Raw genomic sequence first — 22157 nt, 5'->3', positions numbered from 1 at the left:
CACAACGTTTTTCAATTTCAGTGATACCAGTCTGTCCAGTCAGGATGTAAACACAGGCCAGTGGGAATCCATTTCACCTGCTTTGAAAGTGGACAACAATCAAAAAGAGGATGTTTTTGAGGTGGTGACCACTAGGGCTGCCACAAACGATTGTTTTGATAATCGACTAGTCAGATCATCATCCATTGGACGTAAAACGTTCAGCTTCTTGCACCAGCAGCATCTGCTCTTATATAACTATCATTATCTTACAGCTTTAAGTGTTTAAGTTAAGTGCTAACTAAAAATAAAGACAAGATGATAGTTTGTTAAATTTTAATGAAATTTGCAGATTGTGAAGTTTAATAAACTCCTTGCTATCTAAAATATAACAGGACACTGGAGTAAATTCTCGAGCATCTCACACTTCTGATAATCAGCTGTCTGCTTGACGTTTATTCAGCTGTGTAAAAACTTTAATCTCAGCCAAACCGATTTACTCAGGAACAAATAAAATACTAAAAAAAATATAACATTACATATTACAAATAACATTTTTAAGTGATCTAAGTGACTCATATATCATGTTTAACCTGAGTAGCGAAAGACGGCGGTGGGTTTGAAAACGATTTGCCGGGAGTCCGGTGTTCTCACGGCTCTAGTGAGCCTTGCCCCCGGCTAACTATCGAGCTGGTGGCTAACAGACGTCTCCGAGCACTTTTGAAAATATGTGGTGTCTTGAGCAGATATAGGCTACGTCCACACGTACCCGGGTATTTTTGAAAACGCAGATTTTTCTATGCGTTTGCACCTTTCGTCCACACGTAAACGGCGTTTTCGGTCACTGAAAACGGAGATTTTTAAAAACTCCGGGCAGGGTGGATATTTTTGAAAATTCAGTTTTTGCATTTACGTGTGGACGAGAAAAACGGAGAAAACGCAGCGTCAAAGGTGTGCGCCGTTTTTGACGTCACACTGTGCGCCACGTTATTGTTTCGGTGAAATGCATTTCTACAATACTGTTACTGTTAATTGTACTCTCTGCAGTGTTTAAATGCTTACATATACACACAGTTACTGTCCCTCCACACATACGACTCGGTTCTGCTTCTATGCCCCATCCTTGTTTACTATTTCCCACCGAGGCTTCTAGACTTCTGATTGGTCAACATTTCTACACGGTTAGGAATATATCGCCACCTGTTGCTTTGGCATGTTCATAGCAGCGTTTTCCTTCATTTCTGCGTTTACGTGTGGACGGGATTATTTTTTAAAACGAAAACAGAAAATCTCAGTTTTCAAAAATACCCGCGTACGTATGGACGTAGTCATAAACTGAGCAGATATTTGAAGTTTACACAGCTACATTCTCGCCTGAAAATATGTTAAACGTTTATTTTGTGACCCAGAAAGAATAATAAGAGTAATATTAAAACTAACTAGCTGCCGCCATTGTTGGAAACTGAGCTGGGCTGCGCTATGAATTCTGGGACACAGCTTCTTCTTCTTCGGGGTTTAACGGCAGCTGGCATCCTTGTACATGCAGTGCTGCCATCTTCTGTGTCAGTCCGTTATTACACTCTTAAATCCTGCTACTTATTCCTGCGGCTTTTGTGATCTTACAAAGCTTCAAACGGCGCGTCGACTATTAAATCAGTCATCGACGATTTTGATAGTCGACGTAATCGTGACTAGTCGACTAATCGTGGCAGCCCTAGTGACCACAGACCGTTGCTCTCTCCAGCTTTGCATTCCGTTCATGTCCTGTTACTGTTGATAGCAGGAGGTCGTGCTTGCACCTAATTCAGGTTGCACAGGTCGTCCAGTTGTTCCAGGACTGCACATCCATCCATGACACCTCAAGTGGGTGTGCTGCGTCTAACACGCTAGTCCCAAGAGTGTGGCGGAGACACCAGGAGACAGACCTGCAGAGGGCCATAGAAGGCCAGCATCCTATGACCTGCTAAAGCCCCACAAAATAAGCCCCACAGGCTACTCATGTGCACTGTCAGAAACAGACTCCATGAGGGTGGCAGGTTCAATTCAATTTTATTTATATGGTGCTAAATCACAACAACAGTCGCCTCAAGGCGCTTTACATTGTACAGTAGATCCTACAATAATAGATACAGAGAAAAACCCAACAATCATATGAGCCCCTATGAGCAAGCACTTGGGCGACAGTGGGAAGGAAAAACTCCCTTTTAACAGGAAGAAACCTCCAGCAGAACCAGGCTCAGGGAGGGGCGGGGCCATCTGCTACGACCGGTTGGGGTGAGAGAAGGAAGACAGGATAAAGACATGCTGTGGAAGAGAGACAGAGATTAATAACAGATATGATTCAGTGCAGAGAGGTCCCAGATCTGGGACTTGTGCCCCTTCTGTTCACAGATGAGAGCAAGTTTACACTGAGCATACGTGACAGAATGAAGGAGTCTGGCGAAAAAGATTATGCTACCTGCGACCTCAACCAGAGTGAGTGGTTTGGCAGTGGGTGACTGGTCTGAGAATACAAGTACTTGAAGAAGTTCTTAGACTAGCAGGACCCTGACTGCTGTTGGGCACCAGGATCCAGACCCATTGTCAGACCTTAAGCAGGCGCAGTGGACCCTGGGTTCTTCCGGGTGTAGGACAGTTTTTGCAATTATTGTTGAGCTATGTTGTTCGCAACAAATGACAGAGTGTATATCAGTAAACATATTCAACATTTTTGAGAGTTCTTGGATGTTTAGAAGATTACGCTACGCTGACAACTGCAAAGACAGGCTGAAGTAGAGCATTTTTCCAGTATTTAAAGATATTGGTATGGGTGCGCTACTGGCTCTTGTGGTATTTGAGAATGGTTTATTTTCTTTCTGCAGTGTCTATACTTCTCCATCCCAAAGTCAACAGTAAAACTTTCACACATTCAACGCAACTCACACAATTGTGTCATTTTTTTACAACATTTATTAAAACCTTAAAGACCAGTGAGGACGTGTGTTTTAAAAGGCATTAGCTCCGTTAGCGAGGTTGCGAGTCTCTGCAAGTTGAAACTCATAGTGTATAGAAATGAACTCAAACTAACCAGTGGCATTAATTGTGGAACATATTTCTGTCATTTGCTGAACTGATTGTGTTATCACTGGAATGGTCATTTTAAAACTGAAATGAGCTTTGCCACACGAAGCAATTTAAAGATCCAGTTCCTCCCGACACAAATATTAAAGCAGGGAAAACTGTTGCTGCAAATAAATATTCTAATATTCACTTTTTAATAAGCATCTCTATCTTCAACAACTCACTTGGAAATGTTCTTGCTGTCAGCCTACATACTTCTAATCCGCTCGCGTCCTCTTCCCCCTGCAGTGTCTTCTATCTTCACCGTACCAAATGTCAAGCTGCAGACAGAGAGCGGGGACAGCATACAGGTGTGTGCACGAAGGAACAGTCATGGAAAGGCATCCTCTGGCAGCAAACACTGACCTGAGGCAGCATCCTGCACACGACTGCCTGACAGGTACGCGCTCATTAGCAAACAGTATGCTGCAGCAGAAGCAGCATGAAGTAACACACTCTCAAAAGAATAACATGGAACATGCAGACAGAAGGTGAAACTTTAATGATATGGATATTTTCATGCGCTATATTGCTTGTGTAGTATGTGAAGTAGTACTTGTTTGTGTCGCATGTGAATTTGAGTAGTGTGTTCTCAAATCAAACACGGCCACTTGTTCTCTGACCACAACTGACGTTTGCAACACTTTACTGGGATTGTCGTGCTAGCTACGGCATTTTTTTGAATATCTGTGACTTGCTGTTCCTCTGATCACACATAATATTTAATCACGCTACACAGGTCAACACTCATAAACACAAAATCTGTAGTCTTACCTGAAATGCTTGAATGCGCTGTTAGCTAAGTAGCTTGGGTAAGGCATGCACAGCATCCCACAGGCCGCCGCTGCTTTGGGGATATGCTATGAAGTTAATATTTTCTAACAAGACATGTGGAACAAGTGCTTATGGTCGTGTTTTATCAGAGTTACATGTCTTTATATGATCAAATATGGTTTCAGTTTATTCTTTTGTGCATACAGTGTGGCCTTATAGAGGATAACTAGCTAAACAGTAGTAAACCATTTCTAAAACCTGGATGTTTACTCTCAGTTCATGCTTTGTTAATATATTCTGCATATTTATCTGTCCATATATATACATATGTATGTATCTTCGTTGTATATGTGACACATGCAAGGGCCTAATGTTGTTGGATCATTTCTTATAATTGATTTTACCAAGAGCTGATGTTGCAGTGGGATTTATTTTTCACTCATGCTCCTATTAGTGAGTCGAATCATATTTGTACATCTTTGGTTTTTTTATAAGACTAATCAGCCGATTTTCTCATAAATACAAGAAGAAAATCAAACAGTGATGTAATGGAAAAAGTTTATCTATTAGAACACAAAACTGTCAAACAACATGAAAGTCATTAGCTATTCCCTCGCACAGTTCTCTGTCTGACACTGATCTGCATCCTGCCGACCACCACGGCCTTTCTTTTAACACCGAAGCCATGAGATCTGTGCCGCCTGCACTAAAGCAGAGAATCCAGTAATAGATGGAGGAATGGCTTTGAGTGGGCGAAGAGGGTGTCCCATTCTTTAGAGACGGGGGTTCTCTTTCAGGGCTCAGATAAAGCGCCGCTATTTGCATGTAATAAGAGGTGCAGAGGCCAGGCATGGGGATAATAGTTGGCCTAATGATGGAGCAACACAGGGCCACAACAGTGCACTGTGGGCCAGATTAGATCTGTAATTGCTGACAGGTGCATATATGTAGCAGACGCAGCAGCTCCTCAACTAGTCGTCACCAACTTTCTCCAGTGTTTCATTTCTTGACGTTTCATCGAAAAAGGTTTGATACAAAGTAGATGTATTTACTATTCTAGGGATTTTGTGTGTGTGTGCCCTGATCTGGGGCTAATGGCTTTCTCTCTCTCGCTGTGTGTGTGCATGCGCGTGCACATGTGGAGGGTGGAAGTCACCCCACCGAGAGCGCTGTGTCCTCTCAGCTGCTGCATTTACATTGAAATCAGGCTCTTTGTCCAAGCAGGCCTAAAGCCTGGCAGGCTGGGAGAGCTGCACTGATAGCAGCCTAATCCCTGTGCACACATTCCCATTAATACGCTGACAAATTATACCAACACATGCACACGGCTTTTTATGCTTCCCCTCAAATGTAACTCATGCACCAGTATAACGCTACAATATAGCACTAAACAGCTGCACACTATAGAATATGATAGTGTTTACTGTCATTCTTTTTAATGGTGATTGTGAGTATCACTGTGCTGCTCTGGGCTTTCCAAACTGCTGTTTGTGAGAGCAAAGTGCAGGATGTCAGTACTTTGAAGTTTAGTGATTGTAAATGAATGACAGTGGTTCTGGTTAAAAAACATTTTTTAAAATTCTTACATTTGGGGGACTCACAAAGCATATAACAAAAGGATTAATTGAATAAAAAATCCATTCCAGGTTCCATGGCACACGGACGCGCCGGCTTTGCAAAACTGTTTGCAGATAGATAACGACGCTCCGTTAAAGAGCGCTAAAGGTAGATTAGGACACTTTGCTTTTTGGCTGTTTGTTCTTGGCTAGGCTAGCATACTAAAAGCCAAAGGCTGGGTGTCGGCACCCAAAACTGTTTGGATACGGGTGTGAATAAAAGTAAAATTTATCCAGCGAATTTAAATGTGATATGAAGTGGAGCCTTACAAGCATGACTTTCTTTACAATTACACCTACTGTGTATCTGAGAGAGTGAGAACACTTCTGTTTACACAGATATACAGCATCAGCTGTTTAGTTTTTTAAGGTTGGCTACAATTAAATGGATTTTACATAATGGTTTCAGTTTTGCTTAATGTTGCACTTATACCACACACAGCATACTGAGATGTACTCAAAGAATGAGCGTAAATTCTTGAATGTAATATGCACGTGAATATGTACGGACCTGCTCCTAAAGCCTTTCTGCTAAAATCAGAGGTAAAAGAGGTGAGGAGAAGGGAGACAGGGGAAGGGCAGCGCGATCGCGCGAATAAAGGCTAGATGGAAGCAGTGGCTTGCGGGAGCAAGGCTGGATTTCTTTTTGTTGAGGCAGCGTTGTATTATTTATAGGAGGTGGTGGAGGCAGGCCGCTTCAGACGGAGCAGAGCAAAGAAGGCGAGCAGCCCCCTTTCTCTTTTGTGGGTCTATTCCCAGTGGGCAGGCTTTGTGCTGGATGGCTGCCTTTGAGGAAACCCATGCAGCTATTGAGCTGAGAGTGAAGGCCGGACCCGACTCGCCCGCACTGAGACACAGCAGCGCTACAGCTCTACAATGTCTGTCACTGCTATGGCCGGGGAGCAAAAGAAAAGGATGGAGACAGAGTGACAGAGGATGGGGGAATAGTGGGAGTGTTTGATTTTGGCAGGGAGGGAAGAAAGAAATGGTGTTTTTGTGGGAAAGGAGAAAAGCTGAAAGTGATAGAAGGGCAGAAAAATGGAGGCGGGGTGGAGAAGAGAAGAAATAAGGGAAAGGTCTCCTTTACAGTACTGCAATACATTCATCTATGTTTATTCATGATTCTGCATTATTCACGAGATTAGCTGATGCAACTTGGAGCCGAGCGTAGGCAACGGCTCCCCCCATCAATCCGCTCGGTGACCACACAGTTCAACTCCGAGTCCCAACAAGTGGGAGACAGCTGCCCTGTCTCTGAGCTTCAACACACTTCACTTTAGGCGAGGGTATGTGAAGAATTGGATGCAGCATGCGCACAGTCAGAATACATAACAAAGCATGAAACATTGATTCAATCAGGGAGCGAAAAGCAACATGAAAGAGGTCAATTCAACGGCTCGGTGCCTCAGTCCAAACAAGAACTTAGTTGGTCTTATTGTGAAGACAAATCAGCCGAGGTTTGTAGCGTCGTTCCAGTTTCACATTAAGATAGAATGATTTAATCGAATTTAAAGCTGATTCATTTCATTACTCAACAATTATCTCGACAACTGCACGTAATGCGAAATAGGTGGATCATACTTGGAGACCCACAGCGTCTTTCAGCTCATTGTTTTGGTTTTACAGCTGAGCAGCAGCACCTTACTGTTCAAACTGAGAAAAAATGAAAATAGAGTTTAACCGCTGCATTTTCCAACTGGTGGAGACCAAAAAAGTGCTACAAGAGGTTGAATGTGGAGCTTTTAGTTAAAGCTAAACAAACGTTTAGCTTGTGGCTTTTTATCAAGGTACAATAATACTATAATAGTTCTTTAAAAGGCCGTATTGGCGTCATCGTTGTCCCAAAAAATTGTAAATGGTTTTATATTTTTTCTGTTTTTCCAAATCGGAAGCTACATCCGAGTTCATAGCAGAAGCTGAGGTTACCTTGCATCTGATCTGCTTCTCAAATGATTTCAAATGGCTAACTGACTTGTCAGCATCAGTAGTTTTAAATTAAAAATTTTTAACACATTTAATGCATCTGGAGTGCAGAATCACTCAAAATCCCTGAAATGTTTCTGCAACGCATTTCGGGCAGTTTATCCAAGTAGAGTTACCTTCGCACATGTGCCAATGGGGAGCTGATCTGGTATCGAGCAGCTGAACCAATCAGCTCAGTGTGGAAGATGATAAACGCACATTTGAGTATTAAAAAAATAACAAGACAGAACAGTCGACCAACATAAAGTATTTTGCACATTGTGCAAGAAGGAATTTTCTTTTCACCGAAGCACTTCCAGCTTAAAATATCAAATTATTATCACATATTATATATTAGTGTATACTTACCTATTAGTATATAGGTTTTTAAAAAAGTTGTATTTCACAGGAGAGAAGCTGTGCTAAAAGATTGAAGAAAACTATTCAAATTCTCTCTGAATTTAAGCATTGAACATTCTTTGTGTTTATTCTCCATTTGCTTCATTATATTCCATGAATGTCAGTTACAAGCTTAAATATAACGTTGAAAAAATCTAATTGCAACCAGGCTATCGATCAAGTAATTGTGATTAATTACAGAAAATTGTGAGATTAATTAATTAATTTTTTTAACCTATTGACAGCACTAAAAATACCACTTATTTAGTTTTTTCACAGTACAGTTGATTATGCTGCGCTGTAGACACTCGCACAGACGTCTGAGTAGTCAGTCCTGTTATGCCTTTTAGAAGTCAGCTGTGTGGTTGGTGCAATATAAATTCTCATCTGGGTAGTGACAACAACTGGTAGGTGCACAGAGGTTGGCATCGCCCTCACACTCTGATGATATTTACCTCGGATCAGAGCGGAATCCCAGACACGGAAGTCATAAGTCATAAAGAAATGTTTCCACCTCTGTGTCGGTGTTTAGTCATCGTCACAGGGAGACCTCCGAAATGAAGACAAGCGGACCAAAAGAAACAAAAGTTCTTGCATTTAGTTCCTACTACCTGTATCTCAGATATGCAGTGTCTGTGGGAGGTTCAGTGGAAAACTGCAGAAAACCAGAAGTCGTGGCTACTAGACAATCAATGTCATTACAGCTCAGTGCTGAACTAAAGGAATAACCAGTATAACCACATGTAAGGGTTCATTCATATCGCTGAGATGTGCTGGACAATTGAAGTCGTGTTGATGAGTGCTGTTCTCTGCTCTTCTGCCGGTCACCTGGCCAGACTTCACACAACGCAGCAGTCTTTGTACGCTGCGTCTGTGCGGTGAGCCATCACAGGTCGGCGACAGGACACTCTGGCCCTGGAGCATCACTGTGTCACTTTGAAGATAACAGCTGCAGGCAAAGCCGGACTTTAGTGTCCAAAATGTAGAGGTGCCAGCTATTTATCTCACTGCATACACACACACGCTCGCTCTAGCCTAAGGTATCATCTCCGAGACCGTGCCGCGTGCCTTTTTTGGGGAAGAGGATAAAAATGCAGGAAACCTTCATAGATGTACAGACATTTCACTTGAAAGTAAAAGCACTATTTGTCCCCTGGTGTGATCCTACCATGATGTCTGTCTACTAAAGCCATCACTGTCCAAAACGTACAAAGTCAACAGGACAGAAAGAGAATATTTTTGGCTCTGTAGCAGGAAGAAATAGATTTGTGCTGTCCACAAAACGACCTGTCAGAAAGTTTTTCTAGGTAGAGGACAAAGTGATTTAAAGTGTATTCCTGCTGTGAGCCTGAGGGGGGGAAATAGGAGGTGCGGGGAGGAAGGATAACCAGAGGCATAGCCTTGAGAAATGGAGAGCCTTCAGTCAAATCAGCCTAGTTTTAGTCTCCCACTGCTTCTTATAACCATACAGGTTCAATGCCTGCCAGTAATGTGGGCTTTCATTTCATCCTCTCCTCGTGGAAAAAGCATTGTGGAGGCTCTGCAGCTCTGCACTACTTGTTCCAATGTGTTTGCACTCACTTCCCCGTGCTGTTGATTTCATATAATACCATCTCCCCTCTGCTTTTATGACCTGTAACATGTCCTTAAACCCAAGGCTCTTCAGTCTCTCAGGATTGATCATAACTGCGTGCAGTTAAATCAAAGTGTGGCGCTCCTGTGTTTTCTTCATGTTGCCATCTTACCACTGTGCGGCTGGAGGTAAAAACAATGGTGTGTGTACATGTAAATATCACTTCAAACATTTCAACCAAAGATGGTTTTGATGACACCGTGAGAAATTGAGGCTACTGAATATTTATGTAGCACTTTTTTCTGTTTTGCCCTTGGTAGATGGTTTCTGAGGATCCGTCTCATAGCCAGGGGTATGTACAGAGGGGGGTACGCATCTGTATTCAGGTGACGCCTCGTGTAGACTGCACATGAAAATCAGATCCACTGTTTTCTTCACCAGTTCTCCTTGTTCTCTGTGCCCCAGCAGTATGACTGTAGTCAACCTAACCCTAACGATAAGTTCAAAAAGTTGGTTTTGGTGGGTTTGTTGTTGATCAGTAAGGCATACATGTAATCAGCCTGTCTGATGAGTTTTTTCTGTTTTTTAATAGAAACAGAAAAAGGTTTAAATATCCTTTCTCCCTTTTTGTGCAATTCATGTGCAAGACAGATGTGCAGTGGCTATGGTTGTTGGGCACTGTTATCCTTTTATAATAGACTAGAGCATATGTTCAGTCTGTTGTTATGCTCTTCCACAGCATGTCTTCATCCTGTCTTCCTTCTCTCACCCCAACCAGTCGCAGCAGATGGCCCCGCCCCTCCCTGAGCCTGGTTCTGTGGGAGGTTTCTTCCTGTTAAAAGGGAGTTTTTCCTTCCCACTGTTGCCAAAGTGCTTGCTGATAGGGGGTCATATGATTGTTGGGTTTTTCTCTGTGTGTATTATTGTAGGGTCTACTGTGCAATATAAAGCACCTTGAGGCGACTGTTGTTGTGATTTAGCGCTGTGTAAATAAAGTTGAATTGAATTGTTATGTTATAGTGTCCATTGAGTTACCCAGACTAGCTATAAAACTTGGGCTTCATATTTTGAAGCTTCAACATCAACATTTTGGCTGAGTTGATTTATTCATTTTTTTATTTATTGGGTGAGTGTTGACAGAAAATGAAGGGGTGTAGAGAAGGATAGAGTAGGATCATGTTAACAACTGACCAAAATTTGGCTTCCGTCCACGTTATGGTTCTTAGAAGTGTTGTGCGATATGGAGCTCTTCAAAACCATGTCTCTTACTGCCGTTGTTTGCACTGACAACATATAGGCATGAGTGGAATGAAATATGAGGGATTTTAAATATCACGTTACTTCTGACGTCTTCTTCGATGTCAGATGAGGTCAAACTTTCATAAAATGTCTTTTATCTTTATGCTTGATATCCTCCTGCCTTTTTATTGGCAACATTTTAGAAATGACACTGGGATGCAGGGACTTTAAATGTCACATTGTCGTTTGCATCCAAATATCATGTCACTTGACTTCATTTCAAGAATTGTAAAGAGAAAGAGAAAGAGCTGGCTATTTAGGTAGAGAGAGAAAAACGGTGCCATCACATGCCACCATTATCGCAGAAATGTATCATGATGATATCAATCATTAGCCAATAGGGACATAATACTAATACCGTACACTGTACATATATATTTTGCATCGATTTTTGCACCTATTACGTCTCTGTAAACAAACATTACTAAATGAATTTAATAATGTGTATTAATGTATGTTCTGCTGGTGTAATTACACTCTTTGATCATATCCAATCGCTTTTTAGATTCAAAAACTGCATTTTAGCACATATTCACCTTTCTTTTTTCAACAACAAATGAGAACCTGATATGTCAAAATAATAGGACAGAAGTTTAATGAATGTTTTGCAGAGGCACCAAAGAAGTACCCTTTTCATTTCAGCAAAAAAAGGTGCATCTTTCCATGTCTCAGTTTTTTTCCCCGTCTCCTCCTCTTCCCCCGACCATATGGCTTCTCCTAATGAGCGTTGCACATGTACCTCCTTCCTTTTTTGCCTCTCCAAAAAGAAAAGAAAAAGCAATTCCTTCTTATGTGGTGAAGCCAACAGCTCTTCTACAGCAGCAGATCTGGAGCTGCTCGTCTCAGCTGAGCGAATTAGAGTCAAATAAAGCATGCTAATGAATTTAACTTTGTCAGTCTGCCATTTGAAACACCGTGGAATAATGAGCTGAGCTCAGACTCATACAAACAGGAACTACACAAATTTTTATGCGCATACTTTTTGTAAGTTGCCTCTGTCTTTTCATCACAACCTTTGATTACAGTGGCACACTTTCTGAGTGGAAATAATCCGTTTTTGTCATCAGAATTTAGTCAGTTCGTTTATTTGGAATGACTCCGGTTTGTAGAGTTTATGACTGTTGGCTTCAGTTCAGTTGGGTGCATGGCATTCACTACAAACCTAAAGTGGAACTTCAAGCTAGTGAGGGTCTGTAAATATTGCACTCATCAAAGAATAACACCAAAAACATACTAAAATTTAATTTAGGGAGTGTAACAGAGTTACAGCCCTTTCCCCGGCCAGAACCAGCTCTGGTCCAGTTTCAATACAAAAACATACCTCATCTCCAGGTTCATAACAGGACCATCTTTATACTCTCTTTGCATTAAACCCAGACGTGATCTGACACTAAACATGGTCTGGCATCTTCAAACAGGCAATCTGGTCTGGTTTTGCTATTTGGGTATTATCATATCCATTTGAAATAAAGTGTAATATTTATAAAGGAGGTTACTGGGGTTAATGACAGCTATTTGAAGCACTCAACCGTCAACCATCAAGTCCCGAGTTTGAATCGAGACTTATGCCTATAGTCTGATTTAGGCCTCAGAAGCTTTCTGGTTAAGTTTAGAAAAGAGGCTGGTTGTCATGGTGTCACCTTTTGTTTAGTAACTGGCTAATTTCTTGGTGGTTTGCAACTTGACAGGCCTAAAGATACACTGCTTCATCTTCATCTTAAGGAACTTTTAAACCCTTATGTCCCTGCCAGGGCTTTAAGGTCATCCTCGCAGTTATTGTTAGTTCAGCCCAGATCTCGGTTGAAATCTAGAGGCGATCGATCGTTTGCCTTTGCTGCACCTGAGTTATGGAACAGCCTCCCGATTGGCATTCGGGAGTCTGATTCTATTTTTTCTTTTAAAGCACGCCTTAAAACTTATCTTTTTGAACTTGCCTTCTCTACCCGTTAAATGCTGACTGTTAACTGCGACCTATTGCATTAACTTTTTACTATTCCTTCATTCTTGGTGTTCTCTATCATGCGGCACTGGGTCTGCTATAATCTATGTGCTGCAGTCCATTTTATTAGTGGCTTTCTACTGTGAACATTGTCTGCTGTTCTTATTATATTTGATATTAATGCTCTTAACTGTATTATTTTATTGTTTTTTTGTAAAGCACTTTGGTATGCCTAAGGCTTTTAATGTGCTCTATAAATAAAGGTTGTTGTTGTTGTTGTTATTTTTGGATACTAATGATACTAGTCATAATTTACAAGAAGAAGTCACCTCCTGCAGCCGTCATAGAGATTGCAGGTATAAAGCAGTTTAGCACTGACTTCACTTTTCAGAACAGGGAGCTACTTTCAGCTTGCTTAATAAAAGTTTGTGGTTAAACGTAAATCCACAAGTTATGTATCAAGTTGCCAGATATTTTCTTTCCAGTTTCATATTTCACTACAAGATTTTACAAGTATACAGATACTGTAATCAAGAATTGCTTTAAAACTAAATTTGCCTCTGTTTGCCCGCTATTGAATTTATAATTCACTCGATGTCTTGACGAAATGCTTGAAGTGACAAACCTCAGCGACCCAAAACATGTTGTGTTTTTAGCTTTGCGCTGGTGCCATACCTTGGAGCACTCATCAGGTGTTTTTGTACATTGTACGAAAAGAATTTATTGCACATGACAGTTAACAATTTGAAATGGGAAATATAGCCTTAATTTACTTCTGGAACATGCAGAATTCAAATTCCAAACTTTGGCCATCACTTTGTTCATACAGACTGAAATGCATATCCACATGCATGCACACATGAGGATTATGAGCAAGTCTATGCTGGTTGTCCAAAGAACATTTTTTGCACAAATGTGATTTTCCCTCCAAAACTTGTCCATCATCTATTTCCCAAAACTGGAAATATTTAAAAGCAGCTTGGAGAGGAAGTATTTTGTGGTCAGTAAAGCTTTTGTCCAGTGGCTTCGACTGAACGCTGTGCTTTTGAGGGTTGAGGCACATAATCAGACATGAACTATGTTAGCCAAAGTAGAAAAGTAGGGGGCAGAGTTCTTAGGAACTTCACACAGAAGAAGAACAGAGAGCCCTGGAACAGTCGGCCTCACCGAGCCCCGATCAGAGCTTCAGGGCCTCAATCTCGAATTACATGAAGAAAGAGAAGCCACTGAGACACTAAAACCACAGACGAGCTGTGGAAACCTCTCCGAAATACTGAACAAACCACTTGCCAAGTATTGATTGACCTTGTCTTAAAGAGTCTATGGTATCGTTTTTCTTCATTGCTTCAAAATTTTACACAGTTCAGCAACTTGGGTTCATATAAGCTAATATTATAAACATATATCAGATGTCTTGTTTGGTACAAGGAGTGTAAAAAGATTGTGTGAATCAGTCCATAAAAAGAAAGGAAATAAAGACATCTAATATCAGTTTGCCAAAGCTTCCATTCAAGGCTGATACATGCAGAAATATCACTGAATCAAAGTTCAGTTGCAGTTTCCTGGATCTCAAAATATATTTCAAAATAGTAATACTTGGATTTCATTACTGGGACACTCTACATTTCAGGCTGTTTCTTAATGTAGGGGGAAAATGAGGGGCCATTTCCTGGTGAGGCTTCTGGCCTGTCCCGCTGCCTTTGGCCTTGCAACATATCAACTTTTCAATTTAAACCTTTTGCAAGCTGCCGAGTTGTTGTTTTCTTTGTTGCCTGATTGCCAAGACTCGGGATAACAATGTAATACAAACAGAAATTACATATGTGTGGTTATTGTTGGGGCGTCAGGTCACATGTCAGGTAAATGCATGTGAGAATGATGCATTTATGGTAGCACAATTGATGTTCCTTGGAACAGGTGACCTTGTGAGATCTAAAAGAAAGTGTCACAGTGTTCAGTACAAACAGGTGTTAAGTCAGCGTTGGACCAATGTGTAGGGTCGTCCACTTCAAGCTTTCTGGAGGACTCAACGGGAGCACATTTGCATAGGTTGAAACCCCTCTCCTCAGACTCTGCGTAGACAGTTAACTATGCAAACAGATACAACAGCTGTACTTTAGCATTAGCATTAAGCATCAACCTATCCTATTGGAATGTCTACTTTTGGGGATCTTTTTTTAGTATTACTAAACAATCAGGCAACAAAGAAAATAGTCATTCTGTCACTTATCGAAAACGGTTCATATTATTTTCAAAAAGGTTGTGCTTTTTGTTGAAACATAAAGTTATAGTTCAGAGCTTTATGATAACTTAGACCTCTGAGGGTTAACTTTGCTCCTGTGGTCTGAGGTTATTGCATACAAACTGCACTGTAGCTCATAGCATTTTTATGTAGCTTAAGGCTTTCAACTGTGCCACAGTCCTCATCAGCAAGCTAACTTGCTCATTGCTGTAGTTTATGTTTCAACAGCCTTGAATCAAATCTCAGGGCTTATTTTATTTTATTTCTGATTCAGCATAACTATACATGTTTTATTACTCTGAATTTGCAGTTGGGACTTTCCCGTGATGGACTCATTTTTCTTTTCCACTCTGACGTGAATAAAAATGTGTGGGGAGCTCTGAAAAAGTTTAGGCATACTTTGGTATAAAATGGACACATGTAATGACATTTCAGCACAAAGAAATTGGCGCTTTAGTCGAAAAAAAAAGCAGAGTCATTCTTCAATGTGTCTTGCTGGTTGCTGGCTCTAGTATGAGGGTCTTGTGAGTGCTGGACAGCACCGGAGCGTTTTTCCCACTGAACCGAGGCAGGAAGTCAGCAGGAGACTGACTTGATTCGAATTGGACACGACTCACAAATTATACACTCGCAGGGGAGTCTCCATGTTAACAGCACACTGCAGCCCTGTATATGAGCAAATGGCTTGGAAACACTGGGCCCAGTATACGTGAGCCCACACTGCAGGGGAAGAGAGCGGCAAGAAATGAATGCCGGCGCATGGAAGGGGGGAGTGTTAAGGGAGAAGCGGGAGGAAAGTTTCCCTGCCATTCGGCCTGTTTAGAGAAACTGTAAGGAAATATTATGATTATTAAGAGCCTTTTGAAGTTGCATCGAGTTGACCTGCCCCCGCAGTGAGATAAGTGTACTTATTCTGCTGGCAGGATCGGTCAGCCTTCACTTTCTGACATGTTGATGAAAATTAAACTTTGGATCTGTGAAAGGCATGTTTTTAATCATTAAGGCCACGTGTCTGGTCGACCTCAAGAAGCTTTAAGCAAAATAAATAATGTGAACCAGTGCACGTTTCCATCAGCTACTTGCCGTCCTCTGTTTACTCCAAAGGACCATGGCATTCAGCGCTGGCCTCGAGTTGCCCTTTCAGTGTAACATGTTCTTACCCAAACCCGCCTCCCAGCATGGGCGCCTAACTATCGGCTCCAGGAGCAGCCTGACATTGCAGAGCTTTATCGTGGCCGTGCAGCGCTGTGGTGCTGGCTGGTATAACGCACGCTGTGTCTGGCTGGCTCTGCTGCTGCAACACATTCCTTCCAAAAGGAAGGAACGCATTCCTCCCTCATCGCTCTGCTCTCCTTCTTCTTGAAATCTCTCCATTGTAATCACTAGCTTGCCTCATAAATGATTTTGAGATACTTTAGGAAACTTTAGACTAACTACTGCTGTTTGTCAAGATGTCATTTCAGGCTATAATCGAAAGAACATTGGTATCTCCGTCTGCAGGAAATTTGTATTATATTTGGCAATAAGTTTGATTCCGAGGCCTCCTCAGCCTTCCACTTGCATATGCATATGAAAAGCATAAGGTGGGGAGACAAGGTGATAGGAGGAGTTGAGTTGGAGGTGGGTTGCAAAACAGCTTGCATATGGGCAGCAGCAAAGGTGGGCAGGGAAAGGCAGCTTAAAGATAGCAGAATTGGAAGTGAGAGTGGTTTAATTTGATGCAAAAAACCACATCATTTTTAAATTTCTTGTTTATTTACAGTTTCATGACCTTCATGCTCTCTTTTTACTGCAAGTTTATGGGGAACTTGTTGCTCTCTGCAGACTTGCTCAGCAACAACTGAGCCAAAACATTAACACTGATAGTTGTGATGGACATTGTTAATATAACCTTTAATGTTAATAACCTAAATGTAACAAGCATGTTATTTATTGCTGTCTGTTTTGATATGATTCTACATTATGTGTCCTCATGCAAGCCAGACTGAAAGGATCAGCTCACCTTTATTGCAAAACCTCATTCTTTGTTTTCCTCCTTGGCCTTAGTCATGTGTAGTCATGCAGATGGTTTTGATTTCATTTCCCAGAGTTCTAAGAAATCGGCCTCTGCACTCTGCACCCCAATAAATTCCTGTGTAGTGACACTAATGTCTAATAAAATGGGTTGTTCAAAGAATATGTTTCAAGAGAATGTAATATTTTCAGTGTGTCTAAAATGGTTTAACCCTGTTTTGGGACCAAGTCATCATAGATACATAGTAACTCTAACCCTAACACCATGTTTTGAAGAAAACTAAAATGACTTTGTGAAAAAATATAAATGACAGTCATTAGATTTAAAGTTATCGTCACCACAGCAGGTGGGAATGAGGTGGGAATCTATAGGAGCTTCAAATTGATATTGCAGGTGTATTTACTAAAAACCTGGATGAATTTGAATGTCAGTGGCCTTGACCACGAGCTTAGAGTAAGTTTTATCAAAATCTTGAGAATGTGATGACTTGAGAACAAGATAATCATAGGTGTGTCTGTGCTACGGGTGGTTGCAGTCATTGGGTGTTTGTGGTCCATATTACCTATTTGGGCAAGCGTGCCTACCATGACCTCCATGAGAGCCCACGCAGTTCTGTCCGTTGGGGAAAGTATCTATCGTGGAATCAAGCTCTGCTCCACAAGCGTTTGGACTGTAGGTCTCAGATTGTGTTGTTGGGTCAGGTCTCCTCTACTTAACTTGAAAGTTGAGCCAATCTGTATAATCTGTGAGCATCTTAAGGAATCCATCCAGTTTAACTGCCCTGTCAGTCGCAGTGTTGTTACAACATATCTCTGAGATTTATGAGGAAAAAAAGTTTCAGGGCACCAAAGAAGCCAAGTGCGAAATAGTGTACTATATATTAACACATAGAGTCATAGTCACATAGACTATGCTAATTGCTACCATGATGGATTCAAATATGTTCTATACTGCAGCTTTCTGTTAAGCAGCCCTGTGGTCTGCGTGGGTTTAGTACAGTGTCTGAGGCCAGAGTTTTCCTGGCAAAGACTCCCTCTGCCTGATTCTTTCTGGGCTAAATAGAAGCCAGCACCTCCCCGTGGCCCTCTCCATGTCTTCCCATGCCCCAGCCAGTCTGCCCTGTAATGGGTTCACTCTCCCATACAATCCTTTCACTCCTCAATGCACTGAATATCCTTTTTGCTGCCTTTCTCTTTGACCGACAGCCCCCTCCCAACCCACCACCCCCACCCACCACCCCAATCCCCTCCCAACCCCCACTCACCCCTCTCTCTATCCCTTTAGGAGTGTGTCCATGAGTTTAAAAGAAAAGGAGGGGGGGGGGGGGGGGGGTGATGTGTTTCTCAGCGGCCAGTCTTGTCTGATGCGGTGAGGCCATCTCTCTCCCACGGAGAACATGTTATGTTGGACTTTGTCTCGGTGAGCTTCATACTGAGCCCTTTGCTCTTCTACCAGAGGCTGAACTGGGTTATAAAGTTATACCTGCTTTTGACTTGAGAGTGTGAGCGCCTTTGAACGCTAACATGTGTAAACTTTGCAAGACATAGTTCCCACTCTGTCAGTTCTGACATGTTCTAAACAAAGCAACAAAACAGCAGAGCTACACTTTTTAGGCTTTATACATTCCAGAATCCTTCCTGCGTATTTATGCTTTGCACTTCTTCCCCCTGTTGGCAAAACTATGAAACATTTTGTCATTTTGAAAGAGCTTATCCTTTCTTCTGCACCATTCCTCTGCCTAATGTATGCATGTGACTGGGTGAAATGGTTGAACACAGCACGGTGAGCTACAGAAAGAAGACGGAGGATTGCAAGGAAGCTGTTGCATTATTCATCGTGTTGGATAAGGTTTAATTAAAAGTGCTGCTTGGCATTGTGAGGGGAATGAATGTGTGTTTTGCCTCGCCTGTCGCTGCCTCATTCACGTTCTCCATGCTCGACTTATCAAAGCAGCCCCTTGGTCCCTCCCTTTTTTGCCAGTAGAAGTTAGCATAATGCCGCAGCCCCGAACCTTGTGATTACTGGGAGAGAGTACGGGCGGCACAGAGCTTCACTGCAGCAAGTGCTGGCTTGTAAAGAATTCCTCTGGTAAAAATGGAGAATAGAGCAGGATGTTTTGGTGTGCCCATGGCGTGCTTCTCTCTAAGAAACCAGAGTATTGATATTTGCATTTGGATAATATATCGGCATGTTTGTTTCTGTACAGTTTAAGAGCCTGTGAATCTGCGGATTACTCAGTATGTGCCCACAACCCTCCGTGCAGGTTTCCATCTTAATCGTAGTTGTATTCATGCTACTTTCATGAGTAAAGGGTTTTTGGCATCCACGGCTAACAGAGGTGAACTCTTGGCCTGCCCCCAACTACACACACCAAACACGTGCCTGCAGTACACCTTCCAACCGACCACTGTCAAGGCTGGAGACAGTTTTTTGAGAATTTTCAAAGAATATTCCGCTATCGAGGTAAAAACAGTTACATGCTTACCTCATTATTACCAAAGCAGAGTTGTTTCTGTTCTGGTGCGTGAACCAAGATTTGAACTGTTTCCACCAATGAGAAAAAAAATGTGATGGTCAAAAGGTGGTTCCACCTTGGGCATTGCAAAATGGTTATATCTGAAGCACAAACCAGGAAATCTCGAATATAATCATCATCATCAGTCCAGAGTTTCACCGTTATTTTTTATTTCATTTTCATTTTTTTATTTACTTTCACACATGGTACAGCAGTAATTCATTTCCTATTCACAACCTTCCTTTCAATTAAAGTAACACTGTTTCCAACCAACAGGAGCCAAAGACTGTTAGCAATAACCTCCTCACAGCAATGTCTTTAAAACAAGATGGTGGAAATTGGTGATTTGTTGTGTTTCAGTGTTTTTTTAACTGATTTTTTTATGTACGTTTTTAAAAGTGGACCTGGAAAACTGTGGATACTGCACTCATAAACAGGCAAGCACCCACAGAAGAAAATGTCATTATATATAGGGGACTAGGGCTGGGCCATATTATACCGTTCACGGTAATACCGGTATAATGTTAGGCAACGATAGGAAAATGAAATATCGCGATAGAATGGGAGTAAAACGCGCATGCGCAGTGCCTTTGTTTTCATACGCACATGGCTGATTGTTGAGTGAAACAGATGAACCAGAATTGGTTTGTAAAAATGGTGCAACTTCTGTGATGTGGAACTGGTTTGGTGTTTGTCCGTCAGATACACAACAAAGCACATTTTTTTGCAGAACATGCAAGCGGCCGTTGTTATTGTCGTATTTGTCGGACTAAGATGCTCTTAAATCTGGGAGTAATCTGGGTCCTAAACTCCGTATGCTTCAGGTCAAACAACACTGCAGCATCACTGAGCGTTAAAAACTGTCTAAATTCTTTCATCTTTAATAAAACGATCAGCATTGCTGCTTTACCAGGTGTAACTATGAAGTTTAACTTCCAGGCATCCATGAAAACTAAAGTTATTACATTTAACGGAGTTAGAAGTTAGCAGGAAGCTAGCGGAAGTTAGCTCGCTAGTTTCGCTAGTTACCTAAGCATGATATAGCATGTTCTGACGGAGAGATTTCTGAAAAAATTCAAACGTACAGCTCTGCTATCACTTCCAACATAAATGAAGACAGGAAACTAAACAGCAGTGACGTTTGTAGGGTTACTGAAGTTGGGCTAGCTGGTATATAATGATGTGCTACGTGATCGCTAGCGACACAGCTATGTTAGCATAACATAAACAGTGAAGCTGGAGGACGAACACTAACACTTTTCCACTTATAAAAGTTAACGTGAAGGTTCCTCATGGTTAGAGACAAATGCAATCGCATGGCAGGATGCTGTAAACGGACCAAACTTCAGTCAGGAGAACAACTGAGATAATCCATCCACAATACGAGGTTAGTCATTAATATACTGCAACATGGGAATAGAGCAGCTGCCAGAGAATTCAACATTAAGGAATCAATGGTACAGAAGTGGAGGAAGCAAGAAGAATGAGTTTAATAAAGTTTGATTTATCTGACTGCTTTGTTTCGCTTAATGTGCCTTATAATCCCGTGCACCTTATGGTCCGAAAAATGCGTACTGCACACTGCAGTTTAATGTTGCAAAGCACCTCTTTTTAACTTCAGTGGATATTATACATGGTTATGCTCAGGACATGTCAGCCCATTTCTACTGGAAATGCCTTTTGGTTAAACTTTCAGCAAGGAATTTGCATTTGTACTGTTACATTTTTATAAAGCTTTAATGTACATAAAAACCAGCTTCTTGTTTAAGTGAAAATAAATGGAAGGTTGTCTTTTTGCGCTAGTAATGTTGTGGAGTTGTATTTTGTCTCGCATCAATTATATCGTCGGTTATATCGTTATCGCAAATTTTCAAATATATATCGTGATAAATATTTTTGGCCATATCGCCCTGCTCTATAGGGGACGATATCGAGATGGCACTATGAGTTTGGGTAGCGTGCTCAGCAACCATATGAATAAGAGATGTATAAATTATATAGGCTGTAAAACTGGATATGCATTTCTTAAAGAGACTGCTTAAAGAACATCTGTAACGCTAAATCTAGCATTGTAGATCATCAACATCTGTAACTACAGTTCAAATGACCAAGGCAACAAAGAGGAAGCTAATGTTTGGGAAGCTAGCAATGTGATGCATGTGACTCGATGAAACACTACACAGAGTATCAGAAGTGGTGAAGAGTAAATGTTGTTCTCTAACCTAAAACCATACGTGAATGATGACTGGCCTGTTATTTACAGTGGATGCCGTTGCTTTGCCTGTCGTCGTGCTGTGATCATCAAAATGTTTATTAAATCTGGCTTTTATAACAGATGAGTTTTCATCTCTTCTCTCGGCATTGATAGTAAATTAGCGTGGATTGTTTTTATCATTAATTTTTTTGTACATCTGGCTTTCCTCTGAGTGGCCAGTCTTTGGTGTTGTGTTGGTGGCCTGAATTTTTTCTGCAATTTTTCTTAAGTTGCTATGATTTTAGAGACCAGTATCAGTTTTAATAAAGCATTTGATGTTATTTTAATATGCATACTCATATTACAGCCTATATAAATTATACAGCTCTTATTCATATGGTTGCTGAGCACACTACCCAGACTCATAGAGACATCTTGAGATCATCCCCTATATGTAAATGTTGGCACAGATCTGCCTCCAGCCTATTGTGGCTTAGCTAGCGTTAGCATTAGCATTTCTAATACCTAGTGATCATTTGTAACCAGATGTCA

At 41.4% G+C, this 22157-nt stretch overlaps 1 protein-coding gene across 5 annotated transcripts in view; it reads left to right on the top strand.

Annotated features, from left to right (window-relative positions):
• The window catches only part of cdk14 (cyclin dependent kinase 14), a 229249-nt gene that overhangs the window by 172130 nt on the left and 34962 nt on the right, over window positions 1-22157 (top strand). For all 5 annotated transcript variants that reach the window (XM_085290547.1, XM_085290548.1, XM_085290549.1 and 2 more), the window contains one exon: window positions 3328-3478. In XM_085290547.1, coding sequence (XP_085146673.1) covers window positions 3328-3443 — 116 coding nt within the window. In that variant the 3' untranslated portion in view covers window positions 3444-3478. The remainder of the gene's footprint in view (window positions 1-3327; window positions 3479-22157) is intronic.

Source organism: Mchenga conophoros, linkage group LG11, assembly GCF_057382185.1.
Source record: "Mchenga conophoros isolate Kocher_MC1m ecotype Shallow Benthic linkage group LG11, M_conophoros_male_GT1.1, whole genome shotgun sequence".
Lineage (NCBI taxonomy): Eukaryota > Metazoa > Chordata > Actinopteri > Cichliformes > Cichlidae > Mchenga > Mchenga conophoros.
This window is presented reverse-complemented; position numbering and strand designations above follow the sequence as displayed.